At 53.7% G+C, this 13,256-nt stretch overlaps 2 protein-coding genes across 5 annotated transcripts in view; one reads left to right on the top strand and one right to left on the bottom strand.

Moving 5' to 3' along the window:
* Window positions 1-7,434, top strand: part of AP1G2 (adaptor-related protein complex 1, gamma 2 subunit) — an 8,345-nt gene extending 911 nt beyond the window's left edge. The window contains exons 3-22 of one of the 3 annotated variants that reach the window (XM_010831304.1): window positions 187-311; window positions 453-594; window positions 715-811; window positions 981-1,057; window positions 1,175-1,270; window positions 1,662-1,742; window positions 2,029-2,127; window positions 2,298-2,353; window positions 2,523-2,636; window positions 2,805-2,945; window positions 3,031-3,085; window positions 3,166-3,288; window positions 4,679-4,768; window positions 4,859-4,986; window positions 5,237-5,341; window positions 5,635-5,758; window positions 5,839-5,974; window positions 6,607-6,770; window positions 6,998-7,096; window positions 7,184-7,434. In XM_010831304.1, coding sequence (XP_010829606.1) covers window positions 187-311; window positions 453-594; window positions 715-811; window positions 981-1,057; window positions 1,175-1,270; window positions 1,662-1,742; window positions 2,029-2,127; window positions 2,298-2,353; window positions 2,523-2,636; window positions 2,805-2,945; window positions 3,031-3,085; window positions 3,166-3,288; window positions 4,679-4,768; window positions 4,859-4,986; window positions 5,237-5,341; window positions 5,635-5,758; window positions 5,839-5,974; window positions 6,607-6,770; window positions 6,998-7,096; window positions 7,184-7,285 — 2,154 coding nt within the window. In that variant the 3' untranslated portion in view covers window positions 7,286-7,434. Of the gene's footprint in view, window positions 1-186; window positions 312-452; window positions 595-714; window positions 812-980; window positions 1,058-1,174; window positions 1,271-1,661; window positions 1,743-2,028; window positions 2,128-2,297; window positions 2,354-2,522; window positions 2,637-2,804; window positions 2,946-3,030; window positions 3,086-3,165; window positions 3,289-4,678; window positions 4,769-4,858; window positions 4,987-5,236; window positions 5,342-5,595; window positions 5,759-5,838; window positions 5,975-6,606; window positions 6,771-6,997; window positions 7,097-7,183 lie in introns of all 3 variants that reach the window. The other 2 variants (XM_010831303.1, XM_010831305.1) reach the window with 2 other exon arrangements.
* Window positions 6,400-10,653, bottom strand: THTPA (thiamine triphosphatase). Of its 2 annotated transcripts, XM_010831307.1 has the most exons (4): window positions 10,303-10,653; window positions 9,997-10,140; window positions 9,367-9,918; window positions 6,400-8,261 (listed from the first exon to the last, which is right to left on the bottom strand). In XM_010831307.1, exons 3-4 carry the CDS (start codon window positions 9,911-9,913, stop codon window positions 8,149-8,151), a joined length of 660 nt encoding a protein of 219 aa, XP_010829609.1. In that variant the 5' UTR covers window positions 9,914-9,918; window positions 9,997-10,140; window positions 10,303-10,653; the 3' UTR covers window positions 6,400-8,148. The 2 variants fall into 2 exon arrangements, with proteins under 2 accessions (XP_010829609.1, XP_010829608.1); XM_010831306.1 differs by lacking the exon at window positions 9,997-10,140 and having other exon boundaries at window positions 10,303-10,652.
* Window positions 10,654-13,256: the final 2,603 nt, after the last annotated feature.

Here is a 13,256-nt window from a genome sequence, read left to right as displayed (position 1 = left end):
CTGCTCTTCTCTCCCAATCTTCCGTTTCCTTGAAACTAAATCTCCTAAACCTCTATTCTTGTTGAACGGGGCGGTCCCGGGGTATGCTGCCCCCACAGGTTAATCTGGTGTAAAGGAGAAAGAAAAGCCACGCTAGTGCCTCCGGTTTCACCCCTACCCCTTCCTGGTCTGCCCGCTTCCCTGTAGATGGAGTGCCTGAAACTGATCGCCTCCCCCAGGTTCACAGACAAGAGGGTGGGCTACCTGGGGGCCATGCTTCTACTGGATGAGAGGCAGGATGCCCACCTGCTCATTACCAACAGCATCAAGAAGTGAGAGGGTTCTGGGAAGCACTTGGAATCAGGGAGATGGGAGAGTGGGGAACTGGGAAATCCCAGGGGTTTGCCTGCTGTAGGTACTGGAGGACTGGACTTCTCAGAGGCTTGACTGACTGTCCTCCCCAAACTCTGCAGTGACCTGAGACAGGGGATTGAGGCTGTCCAAGGCCTAGCCTTGTGCACACTGAGCGCCATGGGCTCTGCTGAGATGTGCCGGGACTTGGCCCCGGAGGTGGAGAAGCTGCTCCTGCAGCCCAGCCCCTATGTGCGCAAGAAGGTGAGACAGCAGGTTCTAGGCTCTTGCTCCTGCACAAACTGTCCTGTCTGCCACATGATAGAGGTGGGGGATTCCATCCTGGCAGACCCCCACCCTCTCTGAGCCCCCTGACCTCTGCAGGCTGTTCTGACTGCAGTACACATGATCCGGAAGGTCCCTGAACTCTCTGACATCTTCCTCCCACCCTGTGCCCAGCTGCTTCATGAACGCCACCATGGTAAGGCCACGGGGCTCCTCGTCCACTGCCTCAGCTCTGGCTGTGGGCAGCAGGGAGCCCTAGGACAGGAACAGTAGCTCCTAGGTGAAGGGCAGCATGTGCATGCAAACACGCACACAGTAGACTCCCCTGCGCTCTGTCCACCATTCGCTCCCTCACCCTGACCCAGGCATCCTGCTGGGCACTGTCACGCTGATCACCGAGCTCTGTGAACGAAGCCCTGCAGCCCTCCAGCACTTTCGAAAGGTGGGCTGGTGAAGGGGTGGGCCCCGGGCCAGGAGGAGAAGGGCAGTGGGGTTGGAGGGGGCTGAAGGGAGAGAGGATTAAGAAGAATGCCCAGGTCAGGCTCTGCCCTCCCTTCAGGTGGTACCCCAGCTGGTGCACACCCTCCGGACTCTGGTGATGACAGGATGCTCCGCAGAACACAGCGTGTCTGGAGTCAGCGACCCATTCCTGCAGGTGGGCTGATCCTTCCCTGCTGCATCCCTGGAACAAAAAGCTTAGGCAGCCCATGGCCAGTGGTCCCCTCCAAGACAATACTTTGGTTCATCAATAACTTGGGCAGGAGGGTAGCAGGTACCAGCTCATCCCAGGTCCAGTGTGGGGAGGGGGAGTGCCTGAAAACTAGAAAGTCCAACTTGGTAACAATTTTTTTTTTTCAAAAGACTGTCCCCAGATCTCCTGGCCTCACTCATCTCTGAACCCTCCCAGGGCCCAAGGGGACAGAGGAGGCTGGGAGGAGGGAGTGCAAGGAGACTGTTGGGAGCCAGCCAGACGCCTCACAGCGCTCTCAACGTTGGATTTCTATCCTCAGCCCCTTACGCCCAACTTTTATTTAACCCAATTTCAGGTCCAGATACTTCGTCTGCTTCGGATTTTGGGCCGGAACCACGAGGAGAGCAGTGAGACCATGAATGACTTGCTGGCCCAGGTTGGGGTGGGGGCCTGGGTTTTGGGTATTGCTCTGTGATCCCACTGGCCTGGGCGTCCCTCCCATGACCACTCCCCATGCAGTGGCCAGATGATCGTGTCTCCATTTCTTTCTGGACTGTGATCTCTCCTGAGGTCAGGGACACAGTCTGTTGCAGTGCAGTAGTCCCTGGCACATAGTTGGGGGGGGGCGGGGGTGGAGGGGATGGATAGACTTTTGTAAGCTGTTTGAGGGATGACATGAGGAAAGGATGGAGCCCCTTGGAGCTTCTCTCCCATCCACGCAGGTAGCCACAAACACGGACACCAGCCGAAACGCGGGCAACGCGGTGCTGTTTGAGACAGTGTTGACCATCATGGACATCCGCTCTGCCGCGGGCCTAAGGGTACCGTCCCCGAGGACCCTCCCCTGGGCCCCTCCCACCCACTCCAGCCAGGGAGACAGGTCCTGTTCTCCAGTTTCTCCTCCCCACCCTGGGCACCCTGTGCCATGCGCTCCCCACTGCTGAATGAGCAGGCTGCTCCTTCCCTGACTCCCAACCTCTGCCTTCCATAGGTTCTAGCTGTCAACATTCTTGGCCGCTTCCTACTCAACAGTGACAGGAACATTAGGTAATAGGCCCAGGTGTCTGGCAGGGCTGTGCCACTGAGCCCTTGACCCTCTGCCCTCCTTCTTCCAGAATCTCCGGATTCACCAGCCTCTTATTTCCATACCAGAGCAGGACGGGTGGGGAGAGGGCTGACGGCCAGGGTATGCTAAGGACCCTCGTGCTCTGACCAGATACGTGGCGCTGACGTCCTTGCTGAAGCTGGTGCAGTCTGATCACAGTGCCGTGCAGCGGCACCGGCCCACTGTGGTGGAATGTCTGTGGGAACCTGATGCCTCCCTCAGCCGGTAAGCAGGGCAGAGGAACCATAGCAAAGAGTAGAGGGCCCAGGCACCGGGCCAGCTTAGCAGCTGGAGAAAGGGGACTAAGGAGACAGGTGCCTGGGAAAGGGGAGCCCCAAGGAATGTCATGGGGTGACCTCGGAGACCTTGTCTAAACACACGTTTCTTCTCCAGGCGGGCCCTGGAGCTGAGCCTGGCCCTGGTGAATAGCTCTAACGTACGAGCCATGACCCAGGAGCTGCAGGGCTTTCTGGAGTCCTGCCCCCCTGATCTACGGGCAGACTGTGCCTCTGGCATCCTACTGGCAGCAGAGAGGTGAGGGGATGGGTGCCCAGGAGGTAGAGAGGGTGGAATCCAGGGAGGGTCATTGCCAGGACTGAAGAGCCATGATGTCCCCTAGGTTCGCCCCAACCAAGCGGTGGCACATAGATACCATCCTCCGTGTGCTGACGACGGTGAGGCAGGGGCTGGGCTGAGAGCTGGGTGGGAGTGGGCAGGGTTCACCACGCTGACCAAGCCACATTCACTCCTCCAGGCAGGCACCTATGTGCGCGATGATGCAGTGGCCAACCTGATCCAGCTGATTGGGGGCGCCCAGGAGCTCCACGCCTACTCTGTGCGCCGCCTCTACAGCGCCCTGGCTGAGGACATCTCCCAGGTACCGCTCCTTCCACCAGGCGCAGGGCTGTCCACCCGCCTCATCCCTTCCTGGGCTACCTGCTCCATACACCAGATTCCCAACTGTTTTTCCCCTAGAGTCACAGCTCTGTCTCACTCTCTTTTTTATCCTCACAGCTTTCTACTTAGTAGAGGAGTCACTGAAGGACAGAGCCCTGCTTATAGTTAGAACACCTGGACTTCTGTCCTGGTTCTGTTACTTACTGTCTGTGCAACCACAGATGACTCATTGAACTTTCTTCATACCAGGTCTACTCAGCATTCTACCCTGCCTACCACCCAGAATTGTCTTGATCAAACAGGATATAGATAAAAGCTCTTTTTGCATGTATTAGTTCTTATTACTACCTTGAATGCTGAGTGAATTCACAGATGCCAACCAATAACCAATACGCCAATACCGCTTTCCATATTACTTTAGTAGTCTAGCAGAAACCACCTACCCCTTCCTCAAGGGAGGACCCCGTCACTTCATCCTCACTGCACCCCTTGTGGTTAGGCCATGGGAGGGGGGCGGGGTTGTTTTGTTTTTGGTATTTCTTTCTGAATTTTATCCTACAGTACTTTTAAAAACTGAAACAATTGATTTACAATACTGTGTTAGTTTCAGGCGTACAACAAAGGGATCCAGTTATAAGATGATTATTTTTCTCATGTGGATCATTTTTTAAAAATCTTTATTGAATTTGTTGCAATATTGCTTCTGTTTTATATATATATATTTTTTTTTGGCCCTGAGGTATGTGGGATCTGAGCTCCCCAACCAGGAATCAAACACATACCCTCTGCATTGGAAGGCAAAGTCTTAATGACTGAACTGACAGGGAAGTCCCAAGATTATTTTCCATTATAGATTATAACAAGATATTGAATGTAGTTCCCCGTGCTATACAGTAAACCCTTGCATATTTATTTTATATATAGTAGTTTGTATCAGTTTATCTCCATACTCCTAATTTATCCTTCCCATCCCTTGCCCCATTGGTAACAATGTTTGTTTTCTATTTCTGTGAGTGTTTCTGTTTTGTGTTTGGATTCATTTGTAATATCTTTTAGATTCCTCACAGATATCATACCGTTTGTCTTTCTCTGGCTTATTTCACTTAGTATAATCATGAGATCTGTTGTAAGCCATGTAGTTCTTACACTTGGCCACTAGAGAGCAGAGGAAGCCCAGGAGCCAGGACAGAGCCCGGAACTAACACAACTGCTCATAACTGCTCCCTGTGCCAAGGGCCTTCCCTTTCCCACCCCTGCAAACTCCACTATCTCTGCACTGCCTAAAGGGATGTCACGGGGTCTGGAAGTGAGGAAGGGACCCATGTTTCTCATGGGTCAGCATGGCCCAGCATGTTTCTCATCCCCCACAGCAACCACTGGTGCAGGTGGCAGCCTGGTGCATCGGGGAATACGGAGACCTCCTGCTGGAGGGGACCTGTGAGGAAACCGAGCCCCTGCAGGTGGGTCCTGCGTTGGGGGTACACTGAGGAGGGATGTGTGAGGGGAGTCAAAGCCAGCCCCAGGATTACTCTCTGTGTGCCCCCTGGAAGGTGGAGAAAGAGGAGGTGTTGGCACTACTGGAAAGGGTGCTGCAGTCCCAGATGTCCCTGCCAGCCACCAGGGGATATGCCCTCACGGCCCTCATGAAGCTCAGCACCCGGCTCCATGGGGACAACAAGTAAGACTGGGTCCCGGCCCCTCCCAGAGCCTTTTCTTGGTACCTCCAGCGAGAGATGTCCCTTCACTACGGCCCCCAGTTTCTGAGTTTCCTGCATCTCCATCCCAAGCCCCTTGTCCTTGGGTCCTTTTGAGCCAAGTATCGTGGGTCTCTCCCTGCTCTGTGGGGGCCTCTTCCTTCCCTGCTGCATCCTAGAGGTGAAGGGCAGGGCAGATGGCCAGTCCCAGTCACAGACCATCCTGTGGCCCAGCCGCATCTGCCAGGTGATGTCCATCTACGGGAGCTGCCAGAACGTGGAGCTGCAGCAGCGGGCAGTGGAGTACAACGCCCTCTTCCGGAAGTACGACCACTTGAGGTGCGCCGCTGACGGTGTGGGACCCAACCCCCAGCTCGCTCCCTATGTCCATTTCTGGGTGCAGGGGTCGCAGCCTTACCTGTGCCCGCCCACAGTTCATGGACGCTAAATGGGCTTCCCACCCTCCTTGTTCATCTGAAAGCCAGTAAAACTGTTCCGTCTTAGGAAATCACAGGGGTACGTCTGACCCGCCATGAGCCCAGGTCTCTCATATTCTTACCCCTCCTCCCACATATCTCTTGTGAAAACCCCAGGGTCTACCCAGAGGGGTACACCTGCGTTCTTCCTCTCAGGGCTGCCGTCCTGGAAAAGATGCCTCTTGTGGAGCGGGGTGGCCCTCAGGTTGATGAGGAAGTAAAGGAAAGCAAAGAAGTAGCCCAGCTTTCGGAAGCAGCCCCTCTCCCCACAGAGACCCAGGTGAGAAGCCAGGGGAGCCCTGGGGGAAGAGCATGGTCCAGCTTCCATACCGAGCCCTGACCCTTCTGCCCTCTCTCCAGGCCTCAAAGCTCTTGGATCTGTTAGATCTCCTGGATGGCCCTTCTGAGAATGCCCAGCACCCTCCCCCTCTGGATCCCACCCCAGGAGACACTTTGATACACCTCCTTGACCTTCCGTGCGCTCCCCGACCCCCTGGTAAGCCTCAGCAAAGGGGAGATGTCTTAAAGAAGGGGCGGTGGAGATAGGTGCTTCCCCTTCTAAGCTGAGGACCGAGATTCTGATTCCCTTGTCCCTGCTGTGTGCTCCCATCACATCCCCATCTTAGTAAAAGGATTCATTAGATCATACAGTCCCCTCCTGGATACCCTCCAATGTCTTTGGCCCGGGGTCCTGCTTCCTCCCTGCCCACCTCACAGGCTTTCCCACTGCCCGCTCCACTGGCCCCTCTCAACTCAAGCCCTTGGTGTTCATATTCTTTTCACATGGAATGTTCTTTCCCCAGCACATTAAAATAACTGGCTCATTCTCCATCTTCAGCCTCAGCTAAAATGTCAGATGCTTCCCCTCCCTCTCCTGCTTAAGTTAGTTCCCCCCACAGGTTATTTCCTTGAGAGCACCAGTTACAGAGTGTGATTGTTTCCTTGTTTATTGTTTTTCTCTCCTAAGCTGTGAGCTCCACTGGGGACCTCATCTTCTTGTCCACTCGATCATTAGCATCTGGAGCAGTTCCCTGCACCCAGTGGGTGCTCATTTAATTTTTCTTGCATGAATGAATGAACTGTTATCTTCAGCCCATATACAGAGTCACTTCTCTCTCCCTACTGTAGCTCCCATCCCAAATCTCAAAGTATTTGAGCGTGAAGGACTTCAGCTGAATCTTTCTTTTGTTCGACCCCCTGGAACCCCTACTTTGCTATTAATCACTGTCACTGCCACCAACACCTCAGGGGGTGACGTCACCCACTTCATCTGCCAGGCGGCTGTGCCTAAGGTTTGTAGAAGACCAGGACTCAGAGGTAGCCTGGATACTCCAGGAGAAAAAGCCACTAAGTAGAGGAGGCACTGGGGGTGGAGGGAGGGTGAGATGAGAAGGGAGCGACTGCAGAGACAGGCACTTGGGGAGTCGCGGGAAGAGGGTGTAAAACTACTGGGTGTGGAGTGGTTGCCTGAGCCAGCCAGCTGCCTTACTGTGTGCTCTGTCCAACCTCCTGTGTTCAGAGTTTCCAGCTGCAGCTACAGGCCCCCAGTGGAGACACTGTTCCAGCCCAAGGTGGCCCTCCCATGACCCAGCTGCTCAGAATCCTCAATCCTAACAAGGTGAGCTCCAGGAGCCTCTCGAGGCTAAGACCTAGGGCAGGGAGGAGTCATCTGTGCTTACCCTGGTCTTCGCTCTCCTATTCCTAGGCCCCCTTGCGGCTGAAGTTGCGCCTCACCTACGACCACTTTGGCCAGTCGGTACAGGAAATCTTTGAGGTGAACAACTTGCCCGTGGAGACATGGCAATAACTCAGCCTCCACTCAAAGCCTGAACTCCTCCTGTGCCCCCAAATCAGGAGCTACTTGGATCCATATCTGAGGGTGACCAGCAGGTGGCACTCTGGTCCTGTCCTTGCTGCTGCAGAAACTGGGGTGGGGGGAACCCCACAAATGATGAAAGCCAATAAAGCCCTAGGGGGCAAAGCCATATTTGAGGTAGAAAATGTATGGGAATAACAGGGAAGAGCCTTCTTGCACAGAAAGTAGGTATCTTGCCCTAAGCTTTTGGAACTGGTTTCAACAAAGGAAGGTTTTCCTTCTACCCCCTTTCTGGCTGGGGAGCAGATGTGCCCCTAAACCTCCACAGGAGGCACTCTACTCTCTAGGCCAGGGCAGGGCATAGGGGCAACGTCAAACCAGAAGTTTTAGATCTCTAACAGGAATCCTCACCAGCTTCCCCAAGCTGCTGCTGTTCCCTGTAGCCCCGGGCAGGGAAATCCCTGCTGCCTCCCCTCCTCTCTAACTCAGCTGTAAGGCAGTTTAGGAGCCGCTGGCAGAATCAATGGCATCGACCAAGGGAGGGGGGTGGCAAGGGATTTTCCTGTGCTTAACTACTGATCACGGCTAAGTGGAAATCCTATAAACACGAGCGGAAATCAATGGAGGCTGCTTAGCGGCCAGGGGAGAGGGGCGGCCCACAGATTGCATCTGACGGATGAGGGAGAGGAGGCAGCCAGGAAGGCTCCAGGAAGGATAGCGGAGGGTAGGGTGAAGGAACAGGCAGAGCTGGAGCGAGAGGAGTCACTGTGAGAAGGGGAGCCAGAAGGGAAGAGGCACGGTGAGCCCAGGAATGAAGCTTCTCAGCCCCGTGTCACATCCAGATCTCCAGTCCCCTAAGGCTTCTCTTTGGAGCCGTACACTTCTAGCAGGCGCTGGTAGTCCTGGGGCCGGAAGCGCTGCAGGTACACAATCAGCTTGGCAGGTGCCCTCTCCTGCTCCAGCACACCTACAGGCAAAAGGAGAATGAGGAGAGAACCAGACAGCCACAAATACTGTGCCTCTCCCTGCCCACGCAGCTGGACCCCAAGTTGTTTCCAAGGCAGCACTGGGATTCCGAACGCCAGCCAGCCAGCTTATCTAACCCACCAGCCTACTCCCTGATTGGCCTGGGGAAGCGGGGCCGAAGAGGGCCACTTGAGGCAGAAGTGGGCCTAGGAAGCCAAGCACGAGCCTCTCCTCTGGCAAGGAGAAGTGGCGAAGGGCACTCAGGCGCTAGGAAGACAGAGGGTGCCTCAATAGCAACTTATTTCAGTTACTGCTCCTGCCCCCCAATCAAGATTAAAGCCTCTCCAGGCATGCCAAAGCTCATTAGCTTGGTAATGAAGCACATGCAGAGATGCACACACAGAGAGAAACCAAGGGGTGTAGAAAGGAGAAGCAGCTACGACCATGAATGAGGTGGGATTTGCAGAGAATTCCAGCCTCTGTGGTGTGGAGCCACAATTAGCCAGTGTCTGATTGTTAGTGCCTGGCAGCATGCTGGGCCGATAGCAGGGAACTCAGTGTAGGTTTGCTGAGGAGGCAAGAGCAACATCCCAGGGCTGTAAGGCCCCATGGGAGGCACAACCCTGTACTTGTATGGATGAACTGTGTACAGGGGAGCTAAGCCTGGGAACAGAACCAACCTGCTAATGTTTGCCCCCTTTCTGTCGCATAGGAACAACATTCTTGACTTTTACTCAAGCCAGTAGGACCAATGAGGATTTCATTATAAAAATCAGAGGACAGGAGTTGAGGGGAGAAAGGATGGATGGAAAGATTGAAGAGAACTGACAAATGGAATCGAAGGATACCTAGAGGGGCTGGAGGTATGAGAATGACATGAGCCAATGGCTGGGGAGGATTAGAGACACACGGAAGGATTCAGTGCAGGTTAGACAGCTACTGCAAAAGATGAACCAGATTTGATAGAGCCCTGAGCAAACTGGGTCCTCTAGAAAACTGCTAAAATAATTCCTCTTAAAGAAATAGCCTCGAGACATCCCCGACAATTGGCCCAGTGGGTACACTCAGAAGAACAAGGGAAGGACAGAAGAGCCTGTCTCCCTCACCAAGCAGGCTGCTGAGGTGGTGGATCTTCTCCAGGGCAGCTGGGACTTCAGCCTCCTTGTGCACCAGCGCCTCTACCTCACCCACAGCGTAGCCAAAGTCAGCTGTATCCAGGTCCACCCTGAGCAGCCGCTCCTCTCCGTCAGCTCCGGACAGCACCAGTTTCCAGGCACTGCGCTTCGTCACGAAACTAGCTACTAACTGCAGCCCCAGGGGGCCCAACACAGCAGCCACGCCCCCAGCCCCCGGGACCTCAGTCCCCAGCACCTCACACAGCTGGACCACAATTGAAGGCTCAGCTGTGAGTTCCGTGTCCTCAGTGTGGGGCCCTGAGACCCCTGCCGCTCCGGGACATTTGAGCTCCCATCCACTGCCTTCTCGCTGTCGCAGCCAGTAATCAGCTCGCATGAGGCTCAGCTCAGGGGTGTCATAGTAGCTGTCTCGGAAAGTGACTCGGTGCTCCAGGGTACCCCCCAACTCCTGCAGCCGCTCCTCTGTGCTGGGCCCGGGAACGAACTTTCGCTCCACTTCAATCAGGCCCTGAGCCATGCTACCTGCAATCAGTCAATCAACAAACACTGATGAGCTCCCGAAGATCCCTCCCCCCGGAAGAACTTGTGAGGGGCACACACCGTCGCAGGGCTGTCTGTTGGGGGTCCTTCCTCCTTCTGTGATGGATGGCCCTGTCTGTCTCTGATGTTTTTTAAGTCTCAGCAACAGGCACAGATCTCCAGTTGGATCCCTTCTGCTGCTGATGTCCTATTCCAAAGGATTCCCTGGAAAATCCAAGGGGCTCTCTAGAAAGCAAGCCGTGTAGCGGGTATCCTTTCAATGCCCCTCGTTCGACATACTCTACCTCGGGAGTACGGCTACTCACAGCGGGAGATGACCCCGCCCGATCCCCCCAGAGCACCGACCCGCGGAGCCTCGGGTCTCACCTGAAAGCCCTACGGTCTTCCTCTCGCGGGACCTGGAGTAAGGGGAAGGAAGCCCACGCCACGCCCGCGAGGAATGCCGGAAGCAGTTCCTGGCTCCGGACCTCGGCCCGGTTCTCTGCGCACGGGGGAGGTCCCAGCACAAGCGGCCATATTAGGCCCGATGTAGCGATGCCGAGGGCAGGCTTGGGCCGAGAAGCCTGCTAAGTTATGAGGGGCCGCAACCTCCGCGGTGGGCCAAGAGCAAGGATAGCCCCCTCCGTTCTGCTCCTCATTCCAGACCTCTCCCAGCTCCCGAGGGGCGGCCCGGGTCTCAGGCCGCAGGCTGAGCCTGACACCCTGGAGCCCGGGTGCATGATGGGAGGTGTAGTTCCGAAGGGAAACTTTGCTTTCTTGCCCACTCGTCGCTATGGTGACAAGAAAGCTTCGATTGACGCCTGTGGGAGTCTATCTGAAGTTAAGTCGGATGGAAAAGGAACTCAGACCCCATTCCCGCCTTCAACCCTCTCACTTCGTTGGCAGATGGGCCTGGAATACAAGCCACTCACTCAGACCCTGTCCAGCAGATACTTTATTGACTATTGTGGTGGCCCATTAAATGCAGGCCAATGGCAATGAGCTGGGGGAAGAAGAAAGATAGCTAAGACCAATCTAGTTACTCTAGACTCTGGAGTTTTAAAGGAGAGTTGAAACATCCCCAAGAATGTTCAGGATAACGGTGGATAGGAGAGTTGTTTTTGTGTGTGTGCAGCTTGAGGGATCTCAGTTCCTGGCCAGGAATTGAACACCAGCCTCCCACAGTGGAAGCCAGAATTCTAACTACTAGGTCACCAGGGAAGCCCCCTCCCCCAACGACTTTCTGTAAGAGGAGGAAATGATATTTTGGATGAAAACTAAAGACATGATGGGATTTCAACGACTGGAGACAGAAACAGCATGAGCAAAGACCCAGAAGCTGGAGAGCACCTGGCCAGTGTTTAAGGGAAAAGAGACGAAGCTGGAAATACCGCTGAGCAGACTGGAAAAGGCTTTGCATGCCAAACTGAGCAGTTTGTCTGTTTCCTGTGGCCCCTGTGCAGGCTTTGTCAGGAATAGGAGAAATACTTGTGTTCATTTAAAATATAGGAAGACATGAGAATGGCCCTCTGACTGCTTTGGGAGACAAAATAGAGAATGCTGCTTCTCCTTACTCCCTCCCAGGGTTATGATTACCTGGAGGCATCTACTGTATGTCTCGTTTTTTGGGTAAGGTAGCTTACTGAGAAACAGTGGTTCTTGTCAACTCCTGGCTTCCCTCCTATGATGGGTGAGAAGGGCTAGGTTCTTTACACTTATCCTTTCCCCAGTATGTTTTTGGAAACACATGACTCATGGGAGGTACCGTGGAGAGGACACTGGTTTACAGACATGGCATCTTGAACCTGGCATGTTTTGAATGTTTATCTGCAACCGCCCACCCCCCCCCCCACCAATGACAGGAACCAGTGTGCAGGGAAGAGAGGGATCCCAGCCCCTAACTCCTTTCATTGGTCTGCTTTTCATCTGTCCTTTGCTTTTAAGTTTTGTTGCTCAAAGTAAGAAGACTTAATTTCTTCCTTGAGTTATAGGGTTCAAATCCAGTAGGGCAGAGGCAGCAGTTTAAAGAGAAAGAAAGATTAGACTCCGAAGTCAGTCAGACCTGGAGTCAACTCCGGTCTTCACTTTATTGGTGTTTGGTGTTGGGAAAGATACTCTACCTCCTGAAATCTCTGTTTTGTCTTTAGTAAAATGTGGACTCCCTCACAGATAAGTGTGAGGATTCAATGACATGCTGTCACATCATAGAGATTCAAAATATTAGTTTCTTTCTCCTTCCTTTTTTCCTGTGAACCCTAGGACCTTTTTTTTTTTTTCTTCTATTAATAGAAGTAGGCTGTAGCAGCTAGTATGGGCTCTGGAGTCTGAGCATCAGGATTTGGATCCTGGCTGGGTCATTTACTGGCCATGTGACCTTGGGCCAGTGAATTGTTTGTGCCCTGGTTTCTGGTGCCAGGGGAAAGAATCTGCCTGCTGATGCAGGAGACACAAGAGACACAGGTTCAATCCCTGGGTTGGAAAGATCTCGTGAAGGAGGAAATGGCAACCCACTCCAGTATTCTTGCCTGGAAAATTCCATGGACAGAGGAGCCTGGTGGGCTATAGTCCATGGAGTCTCTAAGAATCAGACAGGGCTGAGCATACATGCAGGCCTTCCTAACTGTAAAACGAGACTAGTTGTGGAGATTAAATAAGTTAATATATGTTAAAGTGCTTGGTACTGTCCCTAAGCACTCGTTAAGTTTCAGCAGTTATTAGAATACAACGGAGTTTATGTGAGCTGATAAACTGAAAATAAGGATGGGGAACCAGGCCCTCTCCCCACCCCACCTGCACCCAACTCTGGGGACTATGTGACCGAGTGAAGGAGACAGAAGCTCCGGTGACTCAGAGTAATTGCTGCGGCGGACAAGGTTCTATAGTGCCCAACTGGAAGGGAGGGGAATTAATAAGGCAAAAAGAAGGGAGTTAAAGTGAGGAAAAAAAAAAAAAAAAAAGCGAGGTCTCTGGTGGTTCTGGAAAGCTCATAGAAGCCATGGCTTGCTCTAGAGCTGATTAAAAAAAAAATAATAGTAATAATAACAAAACACATGTATATTTCTGTAGACAGAAGAAAGAGGAGGAGAACTCGGGAAAGTGTTTAAAATGCTCTTTGCAGGCACCGGCTTGGACCTGGAGCCACAGTCAAGCAGGTGGCCAGCACCGCAGTCCGCCTGTCATAGGTTCCGCCTACAGTCTGGTGAAGCAGACACCAAGCTCTAGGGCCGGCGGACTACAACTCCCGGCTTACTCCGCGACGGGCGGGCCGCTGCACCTGCTCAGTGGGGCCGCCCCGGGCGCCTGGGTATTGATTATTCCATTGTGTGGGACGCCTCGGCTCC

This window comes from Bison bison, unplaced genomic scaffold, assembly GCF_000754665.1.
Source record: "Bison bison bison isolate TAMUID 2011002044 unplaced genomic scaffold, Bison_UMD1.0 scf7180017864526, whole genome shotgun sequence".
In the NCBI taxonomy this organism is placed as follows: Eukaryota; Metazoa; Chordata; class Mammalia; order Artiodactyla; family Bovidae; genus Bison; species Bison bison.
The sequence above is the reverse complement of the archived record's forward strand: the minus strand, read 5'-3'. Positions and strand labels throughout refer to the sequence as shown.

Excerpts from the sequence above, each read along its gene's own strand:
- THTPA (XM_010831307.1), bottom strand. The coding sequence starts at position 9,913 with ATGGCTCAGGGCCTGATTGAAGTGGAGCGAAAGTTCGTTCCCGGGCCC. Across the intron at positions 8,262-9,366 it reads CCACCTCAGCAGCCTGCTTG|GTGTGCTGGAGCAGGAGAGG; the intron begins GTGAGGGAGACA and ends TTTTGCCTGTAG.